Consider the following 14113-nt stretch of genomic DNA (forward strand, 5'->3'; position numbering starts at 1 on the left):
ATATGAGAATCCTTGTTGGAGCTCAGTTCTAGCATTCAACTCTTATTTCTTTTAATTAGCCTGACCAGGAAGTGATTACAACGCCGGATGTCAGCACTTTGTCATCACCTCTAATAGACACTGAAAGGAATTTGGGTCTTCTCCTTGGCCTGCACGCTTCCTACCTGGCAATGAGCACACCACTTTCGCCTCTGGAAGTTGAATGTGCCAGTAAGCAGAACCTCATTTTGAGCTTAAATAAGTGATAAATACTAGTTGAAAGCATGCAATAAAAAGACACAGGCCAAATCTATCACCTCTTCAGTCTTGCTGTCTTCTCCAGAAGTTCTTTATTTGTAACATTTATTACCACACTCATCAAAGTCCACTAATGTAGCAAGATTGAAGTGGGGATTAGATAATTTTGAACAGTTAAATACCCGTATTTTTTGTCATATGCAAGGTAGAATACTGTAAGAGAAAGGAGACCGTATTGCACAGTTATCTTACAATTTGTGTTCAATTAAGGGTCCCTGAAGCATCTGGTGGTGGAGTCTATCTTGTTGGGTATCTTAGTTTGGTGAATAGATGGTATAATTCAATATTAATCACAGAAAAAGAGCTAAGGCCCTATTATCTCTGAACAGGTGATGGCTGCCCTGTTACTTAATTGTTTCTCAGCTGCAGGCCCCCCCCCCCATTTTTTTTTTTTTTTTCTTGTGAAAAGGTTTCATCAAATGGAAGAGCTGCTAAACCTTGTTAGAAGGCTGTATATGCATTTTATTTGAGGGAATTGTTAAGTGTTGATAGCTTAATCTTTCATCAGAATATACATGTGTGTTTCCTTTCTTTTAGAATGGTTGAAGTCATCTATCTTTTCTGGAGGCTTGCAGACTAGTCAGATTCATTATAGTTACAATGAGGAAAAAGATGAAGACCATTGCAGTTCACCTGGTAACACTACCCCAAACAAATCAAAACTGTATACACATCGATTAACTTTGAGCGACCATTCACAACCTTTTCTCCAAGCTATTGCAGATAATAATATTCAGGATCACACTGTAAAGGTAAGCCTTCAGTAATTCTAGTCACAAAAAATGTTGCTGAAGGGTGACAATCATGGCCTGAAACAGTTTTGTTGGTCAAAATTTTCCAGAAGTTATAGCAAAATAGTTGAAAAAGTTATTTCAGAATTGCTTTTAGTGAAAGGAGTGATTGAGTACTACTAATGGATAAAATTTGTGTATTTCACTTAGCACAGTTCCTTCTTTTGAATTTTTCAGTGGTAGAACTAAGAAGTGTAAATGTATTCTTACAAAAAGAAATAATAATGCATTACTTTCCATGTCAAGTTTTAGTACTATTGACAGACCCTGCTCACCTTCAGTTGAACTAAGATGGAGTTTTCTTTGCCAAAGTTCAAATGTATTTTGTGTGTCAGGTGCATGTATGCCTTGAAGTCCCTTTGTGCTTTAGGGTTCAGGTTTCACTTAGCTGGATTCACAGACATTATGAAACCCCCTGAAATTTACATTGATCATTGTCTTTTATAGTACTTTCAGGTTTTTGAACCTGTTGAGTTCAGCTCCTTTATCAAAACCCTCAAATAAGTCATTGGGAGAATAACATAGCAATAATGATGAGCCAGAAGAGAATTAAAAATTGTCTTAGGTGACCTGGCTATGTCAGAAAAAGATAAAGGCTGTAGTAACTTTGTTGTTTGAGCCGTGTTGTTCTTCATACAAGAATGATAAAGGGTATTCTTTGCAGTATTGAGTTGTAATTCCTGTGTATTGAAAAGTGCATGCTATGCGTTGTATCTCACTTCACCTGTTAGTTCAGGTTATGGAGGTTATTCAGTATTATTTAAATGCTGGCTGCAGTATTTTGAGTCCTTTCATTTTACTTAAAACCAAAGTTAAACAGAAGCTGTTGTGTTATTTTGTAGGACTTCTTGTGTCAAATAGAGAGATACTGTAAACAGTGTCACTTAACAACACCAATCACATTCCCTCCTGAGCATCCTGTGGAAGAAGTAGGACGGTTGTTATTATGTTGTCTTCTGAAGCATGAAGATTTGGGTAGGTAGGCTTGTGGTATAGCTGTCCCAGAATACATCTTGGACAAGTTTAAACTCTGCTATGGATGATTTTGGAAATGCATATTTAGAGATTGTCTTTTCCCATTAAGGTCACATAGCACTCTCTCTTGTTCATCCTGGTACCCTTGGAGTTGACCAGGTAAAGCACAAAACCTTACCAAAATCTGTAGTGGATGTGTGTCGTGTTGTCTACCAAGCAAAATGCTCACTGATAAAGGTAAGCCTCGTAGCTGCTGAAGTTCAGATTGTTTTTAATTTTAAGTGTTTTATTAATAAGTTACATATTGTTCATTTTATTGAATATTGAACAGTAACCTAATCTTTCAATGTTATTTCTAGACCCATCAAGAGCAAGGACGTTCTTACAAGGAAGTTTGTGCTCCTGTCATTGAGCGTTTGAGATTCTTATTCAATGAATTACGTCCTGCAGTTTGCAATGATCTCTCTATAATGTCTAAATTTAAACTTTTGAGTTCCTTGCCCCGATGGCGGAGGGTAGCTCAGAAAATAATTAGAGAAAAAAGGAAAAAAAGAGGTAAGGTGACATTAATGTATTTTCTTTGAAACAATGAAAATCAATCTCATTCCAAGTTTTGCTGCTCTGTGTTTGAGACTTGTTAGCTAAAGCATCAAAGCCATTTGCTTTCTGATGCATTTTCATGAAGTTTTCTAAATCAATGGCTGCATGTCAGTTCATAAGCAAGAACAGGCAGACAAGAGGTGAGGCAGGCTTCTTTGTGTTCCGGCATATTAAAGATGATCCATCAGTATCAGTCCCTCTGAATTGGTTTTAGTAGAGTCTAACTAGAAGTGGAATCTTATCAAATATTGTGTTTTATTAAAGCAGTGCAGTTGGAGAGCTGTTTAACTGGAAATAATGTGGTGAACAAACAGCAAAATGCTTTTGAAGTTGTTTTTTAAAGATAAAAGAATGTTGCAGATATTACAGAGCTAATTTAATAATAGTTGGACATACTGTCACCAAGAGTACATTTCCATTTTATTATAGGTAGGTCTTAAGCTTCTATATGTTTAGGTTAATCATGCAAACCTAAAAATGTGACATGTCAAATGTTATCAGATTACATGAAAGAATGTAATTTTTGTTTATAGTGCCAAAAAAATCTGAATCTGCTGATGTGGAAGAATCCAAAATCGGAAATGAAGAGAGTGATTTGGAAGAATCCTGCGTGGTACCTCATAGTCCTGTGCCTATAGATAAAAGGCCCATACCAATCAAATCACCCAAGGTAGCGTATCAGATACTGACTCAACCTTGTGAATAAAAATAACAAGAGAAAAAAGTATAAGCTAAAGCATGATTGTTATAACTTGACATTTAATATTCTGATAATGGCGATTAGGGTATATACTTAAGTATGGTGCATTGTTTTAGTGAGACCTGGAATAATTCCTAAAACAATTCTAAGTACTGCATATTTAGAATATGTAAAGATACCTTCTCTAATTTTTAGATAGTCTTAGAAGTTTCCAGATAAAGCTTCATTTCAAAATAAAAGATTTTGATGAGTTACTTCCTCTTTTTTTGAGTATTAAGGCATTCAAAGTTTTATGAAGCGATAGTAAATAGGAGAATGAATTACAAATAATACTAAGCTTTTTCCTGGCTTTGAAGAAGTTCCTCTACTGTTTTAAATTTGAATATGATTTTTACATGAAATAACTTACATTTTCAGTAATTCAAAATTAAATTGTTTGAAATGTTTTAAGATTCTACCTTCCTGTTTTGCAGGATAAGTGGCAGCCACTTCTGAGTACAGTTACAGGTGTCCACAAATACAAATGGCTGAAGCAGAATGTCCAAGGCTTGTATCCACAGTCTGCCCTTCTTAACACTATTGTTGAATTTGCGCTTAAAGAAGAGCCAGTGGATGTAGAAAAAATGAGAAAATGTTTATTAAAACAGGTAAAATGTATGAAAATGGGCTTGCATGTTTTAGCAGTTTACATAAATATGACAATTTTTTTTTTTTTTCCTCTTTTGCAGTTGGAAAGAGCAGAAGTTCGTCTGGAGGGAATAGATACTATTCTGAAATTGGCAGCAAAAAATTTTTTGCTTCCATCTGTGCAGTATGCTATGTTCTGTGGATGGCAGAGGCTTATTCCAGAAGGAGCCAATATAGGGTAAACCTTTTTGTTGCTTTTGCTTTCACAATTCTTCGGTAAGAAAAAAAAAATACTTATTTTGTTGTTGTTGTTTTTCTGTGAAGGGAACCTCTTACTGACTGCTTGAAGGATGTTGATCTGATCCCACCATTTAACAGAATGCTGCTAGAAGTAACTTTTGGGAAGTTGTATGCGTGGGCTATTCAGAATGTCCGGAACATCTTGCTAGATGCCAGTGCAAAATTTAAAGAACTAGGTAAATCTTATTTTTTGATGTTGGCTGGGGACAAAACTATTTTAAGTGAATACTGTTGCAGTTCATTGGGGGTTTTTTTGAAGTTCTTAATAGTTGGGATTCTAAAATCAGTTCCTTTGTTTTTTACTGAGGATTACTTTGACTTTGTCTGCCTGTGCCGTGCTCCCCTCCCCGACCTCCTTAACTCAGTTTTCAGTGTTTAAGAGTGTTTCTGGTTTCCCAGCAGGAGGCGATTGATTGCTCGTTTGTAATATTCCACCATTAACATCTAAATTCTAAAAATTCAAAGTTTCCTGGAACTTCAGCTTGTAATTTCTTAAAGCGAAGCATGGAATTCAGATATTTCAAACCATCAATTAAATGATTCAATAACCTATTTTACTATAGTTCCCAATTGTCAGCTGACTTTGTTATTTATATTACTTTTGAATTAGGTGTGCAGCCTGTTCCTCTACAAACAATTACTAATGAAAATCCAGCAGGACCAAGTCTTGGAACTATTCCACAAGCACGTTTTCTGCTGGTTATGCTCAACATGCTGACTCTGCAGCATGGTGCAAATACCTTGAGCCTCCTCCTTAATTCTGGCATGCTAGCGTTGACACAAACAACTCTGCGGCTGATAGGTATGAGATATTCTTGTTTGGAAGAAAGCACATGTTTTGTAAATCTCCTGTATTTTTTACCTGTTGGTGTACCCAAACTACAGAATTACTTTGTTTCTGAAAGATAGTACTTACTGATGTTTACTTTTACCCCAGTATAAAAAACGTATTTATCTGTATCTGTAAGCATGATTGAGAAGGAAGTTAGTTTGACAATAGCCTTTATTCGGTCACAGTTTTCTTCCTAAGCCTTTGCTTTGGCCATCCCTTGCTAGAATTTAGGAATGATAGTGTAATTTGGATGGAAACATTACAAATAAATTTAAAATGGAAAATTTAAAATTGAAACATTAGGAAGTGCCTACTCCCTACTCATTCAGTTTCATTTGTTCTACCTATTAAAACTGTTCCCAGGCTGCATATTTAAGCTGGAAGATCCTTTGTTTGTTCTAAGAAGTTCCGTGGTGTGTTTTGCTATGATTCAAGTTACCCTGTTTTTTGTTTCTTAGTTTTTTTGCTTTTTTTTTTAGGTGGTACCAAATATTTGTTCTCATAACTTGTACTTACGTGGAGTGCTCCTAGGAAGTTTTTATAAAAAAATTCTGTTAGTAGAACCATTTAGCCACTGGACTTGTCATTATAATATATCTACCTTATTCTGTTTCTTATTTTGTTTAAAATTAAGTATTTAGAGTCCTGTGTATTCAAAGCAATTGCATCATAGTTTCCTAAAAGCTCATATGACTGCATCACGTGTGAAGTCAGCTTTCCTATGTTATTGCTTTTATATTGCAAACCTTATGTGCCTTAAAATTTTACATATATATATATATATATGCATATAAACACAGCTGGTTTTAAATTTTTTCACGCATTTTCATATTTAGGACCTAGTTCTGATAACATTGAAGAAGATATGATTGCCTCTTCTCATGGAGCTTCTGCCACAGTCCTGGAAGAGTCAAGAAAGGAGACTACACCTGTTCAACTCCCTGTTTCTGGACCAGAGCTGGCAGCCATGATGAAAATTGGTACCAGAGTGGTGAGAGGGGTAGACTGGAAATGGGGTGATCAGGTACAACTTCCTGTTAAAATCTAAAGTCTGTTCAGTGGAATGTCTGTAGATTTTATGTTCAAACTTTAAAGGTCACTTTACATTTCAAAGACTTGGAGAATTGACAGAAAGTATATTAAGTATTTGTTTAACTTCATTTTCAGAGATGAAAATTCTTTTTAGTAAGACTGTTCTGATTAATGATTTTAAGAGGAAATAGAATCACTTCTATGCTACAGTAGTATTATACACTTACAAGTAGAAGTGTGTGGCACCTACGCAGTACTTAGTAAAACAGATCTAAACTTGAGTATTGCTGTAGTTTCATGGGGTGGTTTCTTTTGAAGACTGTGAAATGCTTTCCAACTTTATGCTGGATTTTGAAACATTTTTGAATGTTTACTACCTAAACGTTAGGTTAACAGCAAAAAAGAGTAATTGCGTTATTATTTTATGAATTTTGAGTATGAATTATTGTTGATTTTGTAACTTTGAGCCCCTCTCTTTTGTCAGGATGGACCCACTCCAGGTTTGGGTCGTGTGATTGGAGAACTGGGAGAAGATGGCTGGATTAGAGTGCAGTGGGACACTGGAAGTACAAATTCTTACAGAATGGGCAAGGAGGGAAAATATGATCTCAAACTAGCTGAGCCGCCGCCGGCAACGCAGCCCACAACAGAGGATTCAGACACTGAAGATGATTCTGGTAAAAAAGCTATTTTTAGAGGAAATGTTTATAACAAATTTCTCACATAGTTTCTTTCAAAAGTCTTTGTGAAATAGATTAACTCAATATTAGTACATTCCTTTTCCTTCTCTGTCTCTCTTCAGAAGTAGAACAAGTTGAAAGGAATCTTCACCCTACTTCCATGATGCTGACAAGTACCGTGAACCTGTTACAGACGCTTTGTCTCTCTGCTGGTGTCCATGCTGAAGTCATGCAAAGTGATGCTACTAGGACTCTGTGTGGTCTACTTCGTATGCTTGTGGAAAGTGGAACAATAGATAAATCAGGTACATTATGTAGAAACAGTCTGATTCAGCTATGTGTTTGTGGTTTGTGCTTTGTTGTCTTGTAATTTTGTAGATCTTTTGTTACTAGTTTTTAATCCTTTAAGGCCAAAGGATAGAAAATGAATTTTCAGAGCTTTTAAAATCTTAATTGTTAGCAAAGGCAACATAAATGTTCTTGAGCATTCTTACTATGTAATTGTAAAAGCAGGAGAAACACATGAGATATGGGGCATCAGGATGTGTATTGTTAGCTTAGACAATGAATTTCTTAACTGGGTTTTTTTTCTTTTTTTTTTCTGTTTGGGGACAACAATATGACTGGATATGACCTATTCATTTCCATAGCTTCTTTGTAATTTCAGAAGTAACACTGTTAACTACTTTGAAATGAGGAAACAGTATGAGAATGAGAATTGCTTTAAAGGCATTTTTAATAAAATTAATTACAGGCTCTAAAGCTCACTGTTCTGATTTGTCCAAAAATTCCCCATGTAATATATAGAGAATTATGTAGCTGGCAGAAAAGTCAACTGTTATATGTATATATCTTTTTGTTTTTAGCTTCCTTGCCAAATAAATTAGTTTATAAAGAACAGCATAGGAGTTGGTGCACGTTGGGATTCATTCGAAGTATAGCACTCATGCCTCAAATGTGCAGCACTCTTAGTACATCTCAGTGGATAACTTTGCTAATGAAAATTGTTGAGGGGCATGAATCTTTCACTGCTGCTTCACTACAGAGACAGGTAATGTGTGTATTTCCAAAGTACTTTGGTAGGCAATTAATTTAGTACACTTTAGCTGTCTTTAAAAGTAGAAAAAAAAGTATCTATTAAAAACATTAATTAATTGGGAAAAAGATAACATGTTGTCTTGTATTTAGGATTCATTGTTTTAAAAACATATCTGTTGAGTTTTTGACCCTTCAGGGCACTACAGGCTCCATTGTTGTATTGAAAGCCTTAAAGTTTTGTACAGATGAGAAGTCAGAATGGTGTTCCAAAAATGTATTCCAGAAACTCCCATATAATGTTTCCTAGAAGTTGCATAAAGAAAAGAATAACAAAAAGATGATTAGGGAAAATTTGCAATTTCATTTTACAGTTAACAAATTATATATTATTTACTGCCCTTCCTTCCATAACAAACTGTTATTATTGTTTAGTTACAGTCTGTCCTAAGAAGCTGCATCTTTGCATCTTGTATTGTCTTTTCCTTGTCCCTTTTTCCCTTTTGTCTTCTCTCTCTCTTTTTTTTTCTTTTTTTTTTTTTTTTTTCCCCTTCACTTTCCTTAGCATCTTTTTCATGAGATTCAAAAGCAGCCTTATTATGGAATAACTCTTCCAAGTTTTAAGGCTTGGAGATCAAAAGGTCTTAGTCTTTTCCTTGATAAGACTTTTTTTAAAGCCTTGTATCATAAAGGCCTGTAAATTTCTTGTGATCCTCCATCAAATTCTTGCCAGTATTTTTACTGTGATGAAACTTCTGTCATCATCCAGGCCTTAGTGCATTAGAGTTATCTGTACTGTTCAGAGAATACTGAAGAACAATGAGCATTCCTGATGTACCAGCATCTAACAGAGTAACAAGAAAAAGATGAGATGTTAAAGTTTAGAAAGACATGTTATTGACAGAGGTTTAGAAGAAGAGATGTCTCTGTATTGGTCTTACTTGTAGAAGATGAGGAAGCTCAAAATGTGGAATACTTCTGTTCAGAACATGCAACCCCATCTGCTCTTTGATCCTGCAGCACTGCACCTTCTCATGTTCCTTGTCAGTCCTGTACTGAGTGTCTAGGTTTAGAGATGCCAGCCGGTTCCTTCTGTTCATGTCAGAGGCCCTACTTTCACAGTAACTGCTCTTGGGTATCACTGTGGTTGCTTTTTTGCCGCCTTCTATTATTCAGCTTTATATCTCATAATTTTTAATTATCCTACCTTCGTTGCAGAACGCTTGGAAACTTTCAATCTGAAATACATCTTATTACTAAGATCTGAGTCTGGAATCTGAGCAAACCTTTCCATTCTGTATTATTATCTTTCCTATGTGTTTTAGTCATTTACATTCTTTCTGTGTGTTTGTCTAATGTCCTGGGTATTGAAGAGGTTGGATTCATTAATATGATGTGCCAATAAAATTCCTTCTGACTTGGAACTGGCACAAGTTCTTTTAGAATATTTGTTAGCAAACTATCAGTAGCTCCTAATTTCCACTGCTGGAAAAAAATCAGCATTTTAGAAGTAATTACGAAGGAAAGCTAACCTTATTCTGTACTTAACATGTTTGCAAGTTTCTTTAATATTTGGTGACTTAGAATGTAATAACACTGATTTTTGTTCTCTTTTTAGATACTTGCTGTACATTTATTGAAAGCAGTACTTCCATCCTGGGATAAAAATGAAAGGTCAAGAGACATGAAATTTCTTGTGGAAAAACTGTTTGGGTTTTTAGGCAGCCTGCTTAGTACTTGTTCTTCAGATATCCCACTACTCAGAGGTAGAAAAATTTTCTGATAGTGGCTTATTTTCATGTATAAAAAAAATGTGTGCATTAAATTCATAACTGTTGTGCAATTGTTTTGTCTTTCCAGAATCTACTCTGAGAAGGAGAAAGGCCAGACCTCAGGCATCTCTAACTGCCACTCACAGTAGTACTTTAGCAGAAGAGATAGTGGCACTGCTGAGGACGCTCCATTCACTCGGCCAGTGGAATGGACTCATAAACAAGTACATCAACTCTCAGCTAACCTCCATCACCCACATCTTTGCAGGAAAACAGTCAGAAGGGGTAGTTTCCACGTTTTAAAATAGCTCATTTTTTTAGCATTATTTATTTTTAAATTATGAATATTAAATATTTGTAAACAATATTAAACTTAATTTTAAAACCATTTTTCTATTTGTGTGTGTATATATGTGTATTTATGTGTTGTAATTTTTAAATTGAAGTATGTGTGATTAACTTTGTATTTTAAAGCAGGTAGAAGTATTATGTTTTCTCCCTACAGTTAATTTTATTGTTCTTTGTTAGGCTCTGTTGGATGACTACTTCCCTGACACTGAGAATCCAGAGGTGGGAGGCCTAATGGCAGTGCTGGCTGTGATTGGTGGCATAGACAGTCGCTTGAGACTGGGTGGACAAGTAGTTCATGATGAATTTGGAGAAGGCACAGTGACACGCATCACCCCAAAAGGGAAAATCACTGTACAGTTCTATGATATGCGAACATGTAGAGTGTGCCCTTTGAATCAGCTGAAGCCAGTAAGTTCATTTTACAGAGACTTTAATACAGGAGGAGCATGGTTTAAGTCTGATATGAAGCAAAGAAAATATTTGTTGTTCATTCAGTAAATACATTGACATTCAATATGTACAAGGCTCTGAATGAAAATCTAAGATGGTACTCATGTTAACCTCTGTAGGACCTTTAAAGCATGTCCTCGTTTGTTGAGGAGATGAAAGGAAAAGGAATTTGATCTGAAGTTGTTTGACTTGAGGTAGAATCCCAAGTCATGACAATGTGATTTATAGCTGTTGTATGAGAGGAGCATATTTATTTGTATTTAACTGAAGAAGAGAAGAAGTAGCATTTGTCAGTTAATAAACATTGAAACTTTGAATGATTTTGTAAAATTTTACAAAAACCGCTTATCTGTTTTTCTTTGTTTTTGTCTGGTTCTTCCCCCACTGTCCAGCTTCCAGTTGTGGCTTTTAACGTGAACAACTTGCCTTTCACTGAACCTATGCTATCCATCTGGGCTCAACTAGTAAACCTGGCTGGAAGTAAAGTAGAAAAACAAAGAATGAAGTCTCCCAATCAGGGTCTTTCAGGTACAGTAATATTTTTTTTTTTTTTTTTTGTTTTTTTTTGTTTTTTTTTGTTTTGATTTTAAATATATGGATATACCTTTGGAAAGATACTGCTAATAGCAAATGTACATAAGAAAAAGGGTTTTCTGGAACCGTAGCTTTTTCCTTAGTCAATATTGAATAATAGCATTTATGAGACAAGCTTAGCTAGGAGATGAATTACTCTGCCCTGTAGGTGAAATACCATTTTACTTTGCTGACAAAATGTAAATAAGGTTTGGGGCTGGACTTCTTGTACTGAATTTTTAAATAATTTGGGTCCATCTTTACTGTGCCTACTGTGCTGTGCATCAGCTCTGTGATTGTTCACGATGCAAAAAGTAGGAAGGCAGTGTTTCTAGTATCATGGGTCATAGAATGTGTGCAGACTTTTTATCCAGGTGCTTTTCAAACTAGCTTGTGAAATACTGATGATACGAGATTTCACGTAGTGAGTTAAGGTTTAAACTTATCTTTGGGCTGAGGTTGTATGAATGGTAGCCTTTCTTCTCTAATACAAGAGATTCCTAGTGCTAACAGCTGCTTTATATTTCTGATAGGTCAAGTGGATTTGGACCTGCTGCGATGCCAGCAATTAAAGCTGTACATACTGAAAGCAGGCCGAGCTCTGCTTTCTCACCAGGATACACTAAGGCAGATCTTATCTCAGCCAGCTGTTCAGGAGTCTGTATTAAACCCTGCAGGTATTCTGAAATGCAGCCTGAGTGTACTGCTGTTTGTTTAGGTGGTAGATAAGAGTATGTGACAATAACCCTTGCTGATAGCAGTCAAAGGGTAGAAATTAAGTTTGCCCTCTAAAGACTAAAAATTCAAAATTCAAAATCAGGAATGTTTTAACCTTAGATATTAACAGCATTTTGACTTTTTAACTTAGGTTTGGAAGTCTAAATGGATCAGGTGTTTGAAGCTTGAAATACTGGAGTTAGCTAAATTTGTAAGTCTTCTATAGTTAGTAAGCTTTGTAATTAATTTTAAAAATCTTATGGGTTTTTTGCAGTGGAGTCTTTTTCTTCTTCAAAGCTTAAAGTACGAGTTCTCAGTTGGCTATTCCTTTTATTCCAAATGTTTTGCAGTTTCCAGTGAAACAAGTACCAGGTTACAGAGTCTTAAGCATAATCTTAAAAAGTTTAAAAAATTGTAGTTTTAATAATTTGAATACATTCTATCTATACATTCACTCGCTCTGTTATCTTTCAGGATAGCTATTGATGCCCTTATAGTTCATATTAATCATCCAGGCATTTGCAAAACATGTAATGTCTTTAAATATATTCAGTTTATTTGTATCTTTCTAGGGGTTGTTAAATTTAAAGTCAACAGAATGATCAGATTTTTTTTTCCAGGAGTGGAACTTTTTTTCTTAACTGGAACAGCATAAGTACATGAGGACTATTAACTGTTCTGTTACTGTTTCAAATATGAGAACTTCTTTTTGTTGTAGTTAAGTGAAGAATGAGAACACTTTCATGAGATAGCCATGGTAAAGAGTGTAGCTAGAGTAAAGCCAGAGTACACATCTAGGCAACATGAATATTTATGCCAAAAAAACCCCACAAAATCAAATATAAAGTTGCAGAATTGTGAGCCAGTTGATTAAAAAAAGGCATATTCTTTTGAAGTGACAGTGAATACCTACAGGGAGCTCTTCCCAAAGAGGTGTATTAGAAGGGGAAATTACTCAGTCTAGAAAGTATGCACCATGATTTGGAGATCAGTGAAATTGTTGGTTGTCTGTATAAAGGAGTTTATCCTGGAAGAACTTCTTTGTAATAGTCTTATTGTAAAAGGTGAACTCAGAAGGTATTTGCACAAATTCACTGTTCACTGAGTAGTGTCTGCTAAATATGTTCTAAATGTATTTTAGTAAAAATATTGTTTACCTACAAATTGCTCATTTACTTCTTTTTATGAAGATAGTGGCACGCATGATTTGATCTTAAACTTGAGTTTGCTGTGGAGAAGAAGTGTGGGATAAACAACGTGTTTGATCAACCAGTAGGCCCCAGAATAAGTCTGCAGATTGACTTACATGGTTTTGGTTAAAATAATGTTTCTGTTTCAAGAGGATGGAGCAGTCGCCTCTCCCGACATCGGAGATATGTCTCCTGAAGGACCACAGCCTCCGATGATTCTTCTGCAGCAACTTTTGACAGCTGCTACACAACCATCACCTGTGAAAGCAATATTTGACAAACAAGAGCTTGAGGTAGAGTCTGTTTTCTGCCAAGTAACCTAATAAATAAATCTTTCCAATTCATATTACAATTGAAACTTGTTAAGCTACAGGTTTTAAAAAAATGAACCCCTCTTGGCAAATAACCTCTAATTTCAGATGCACACATGCACGAAAACATACTAAACATGCTTTTTTCAACTTGGACTGATTAATTTGTTCTCATTTAGGCTGCTGCTTTGGCAGTATGCCAGTATCTGGCTGTAGAGTCTACACATCCTTCAACTCCAGTGTTTGAAGACTGCAGCTCTAGTGAAGCTACAACACCCATCACAGTGCAACATATCCGACCCACAAAAGCGAAGAAACGCAAGCAGTCTCCAATTCCACCTCTCCCCATTGTAGTTCAACTTATGGAAATGGGATTTCCTAGGAAAAACATAGAATTTGCATTAAAATCTCTGTCTGGAACCTCTGGAAGTGCTTCTGGATTACCAGGTATTTAATTTAATTAAATTAATGATACTAGAAGGCAAGTTGTGAGCAGATAAAATGCTACTTATCAGGGAGCAGTTGTTACTTCTCTTTTTGGATAGTATCTTAGGAATGTTAGAGAATCCCTTAAAGACAGAATGAGTTTGTATTTTTCTGTATTAGGAGTGGAAGCCTTGGTTGGCTGGTTGTTGGATCACTCTGATGTTCAAATTACGGATCTCTCTGATGCTGATACTATCTCTGATGAATATTCAGATGAGGAGATAGTAGAGGAGGTAGAAGAAGCTGAAGCTGCTTGCCCTGTGGTAAGTATCAACTTATTGAAACCTAAGTCATACTAGCTGGCTGCAAACTTTGTAGTTCTTTCCTTTTATGAACTTGGTTAGAGTACAAGGATGTTTTGCTGTCCCAAGCTTTCAAGACTGTAGCAAGGACC

The 14113-nt window shown here is 35.7% G+C and overlaps 1 protein-coding gene across 6 annotated transcripts in view; it reads left to right on the forward strand.

Annotated features, from left to right (window-relative positions):
* Nucleotides 1-14113, forward strand: part of HERC2 (HECT and RLD domain containing E3 ubiquitin protein ligase 2) — a 105314-nt gene that overhangs the window by 44775 nt on the left and 46426 nt on the right. For all 6 annotated transcript variants that reach the window (XM_080613001.1, XM_080612998.1, XM_080613002.1 and 3 more), the window contains exons 26-47: nt 60-210; nt 835-1049; nt 1931-2063; nt 2173-2300; nt 2423-2618; nt 3197-3333; nt 3837-4010; nt 4092-4228; nt 4315-4466; nt 4901-5092; nt 5959-6146; nt 6639-6831; nt 6957-7139; nt 7701-7885; nt 9488-9635; nt 9730-9926; nt 10170-10400; nt 10835-10970; nt 11549-11692; nt 13073-13215; nt 13413-13680; nt 13840-13982. In XM_080613001.1, coding sequence (XP_080469127.1) covers nt 60-210; nt 835-1049; nt 1931-2063; nt 2173-2300; nt 2423-2618; nt 3197-3333; nt 3837-4010; nt 4092-4228; nt 4315-4466; nt 4901-5092; nt 5959-6146; nt 6639-6831; nt 6957-7139; nt 7701-7885; nt 9488-9635; nt 9730-9926; nt 10170-10400; nt 10835-10970; nt 11549-11692; nt 13073-13215; nt 13413-13680; nt 13840-13982 — 3774 coding nt within the window. The remainder of the gene's footprint in view (nt 1-59; nt 211-834; nt 1050-1930; nt 2064-2172; nt 2301-2422; nt 2619-3196; nt 3334-3836; nt 4011-4091; nt 4229-4314; nt 4467-4900; nt 5093-5958; nt 6147-6638; nt 6832-6956; nt 7140-7700; nt 7886-9487; nt 9636-9729; nt 9927-10169; nt 10401-10834; nt 10971-11548; nt 11693-13072; nt 13216-13412; nt 13681-13839; nt 13983-14113) is intronic.

This window comes from Psittacula echo (genome assembly GCF_963264785.1).
Source record: "Psittacula echo genome assembly, chromosome: 3".
NCBI classification, from domain to species: Eukaryota; Metazoa; Chordata; class Aves; order Psittaciformes; family Psittacidae; genus Psittacula; species Psittacula echo.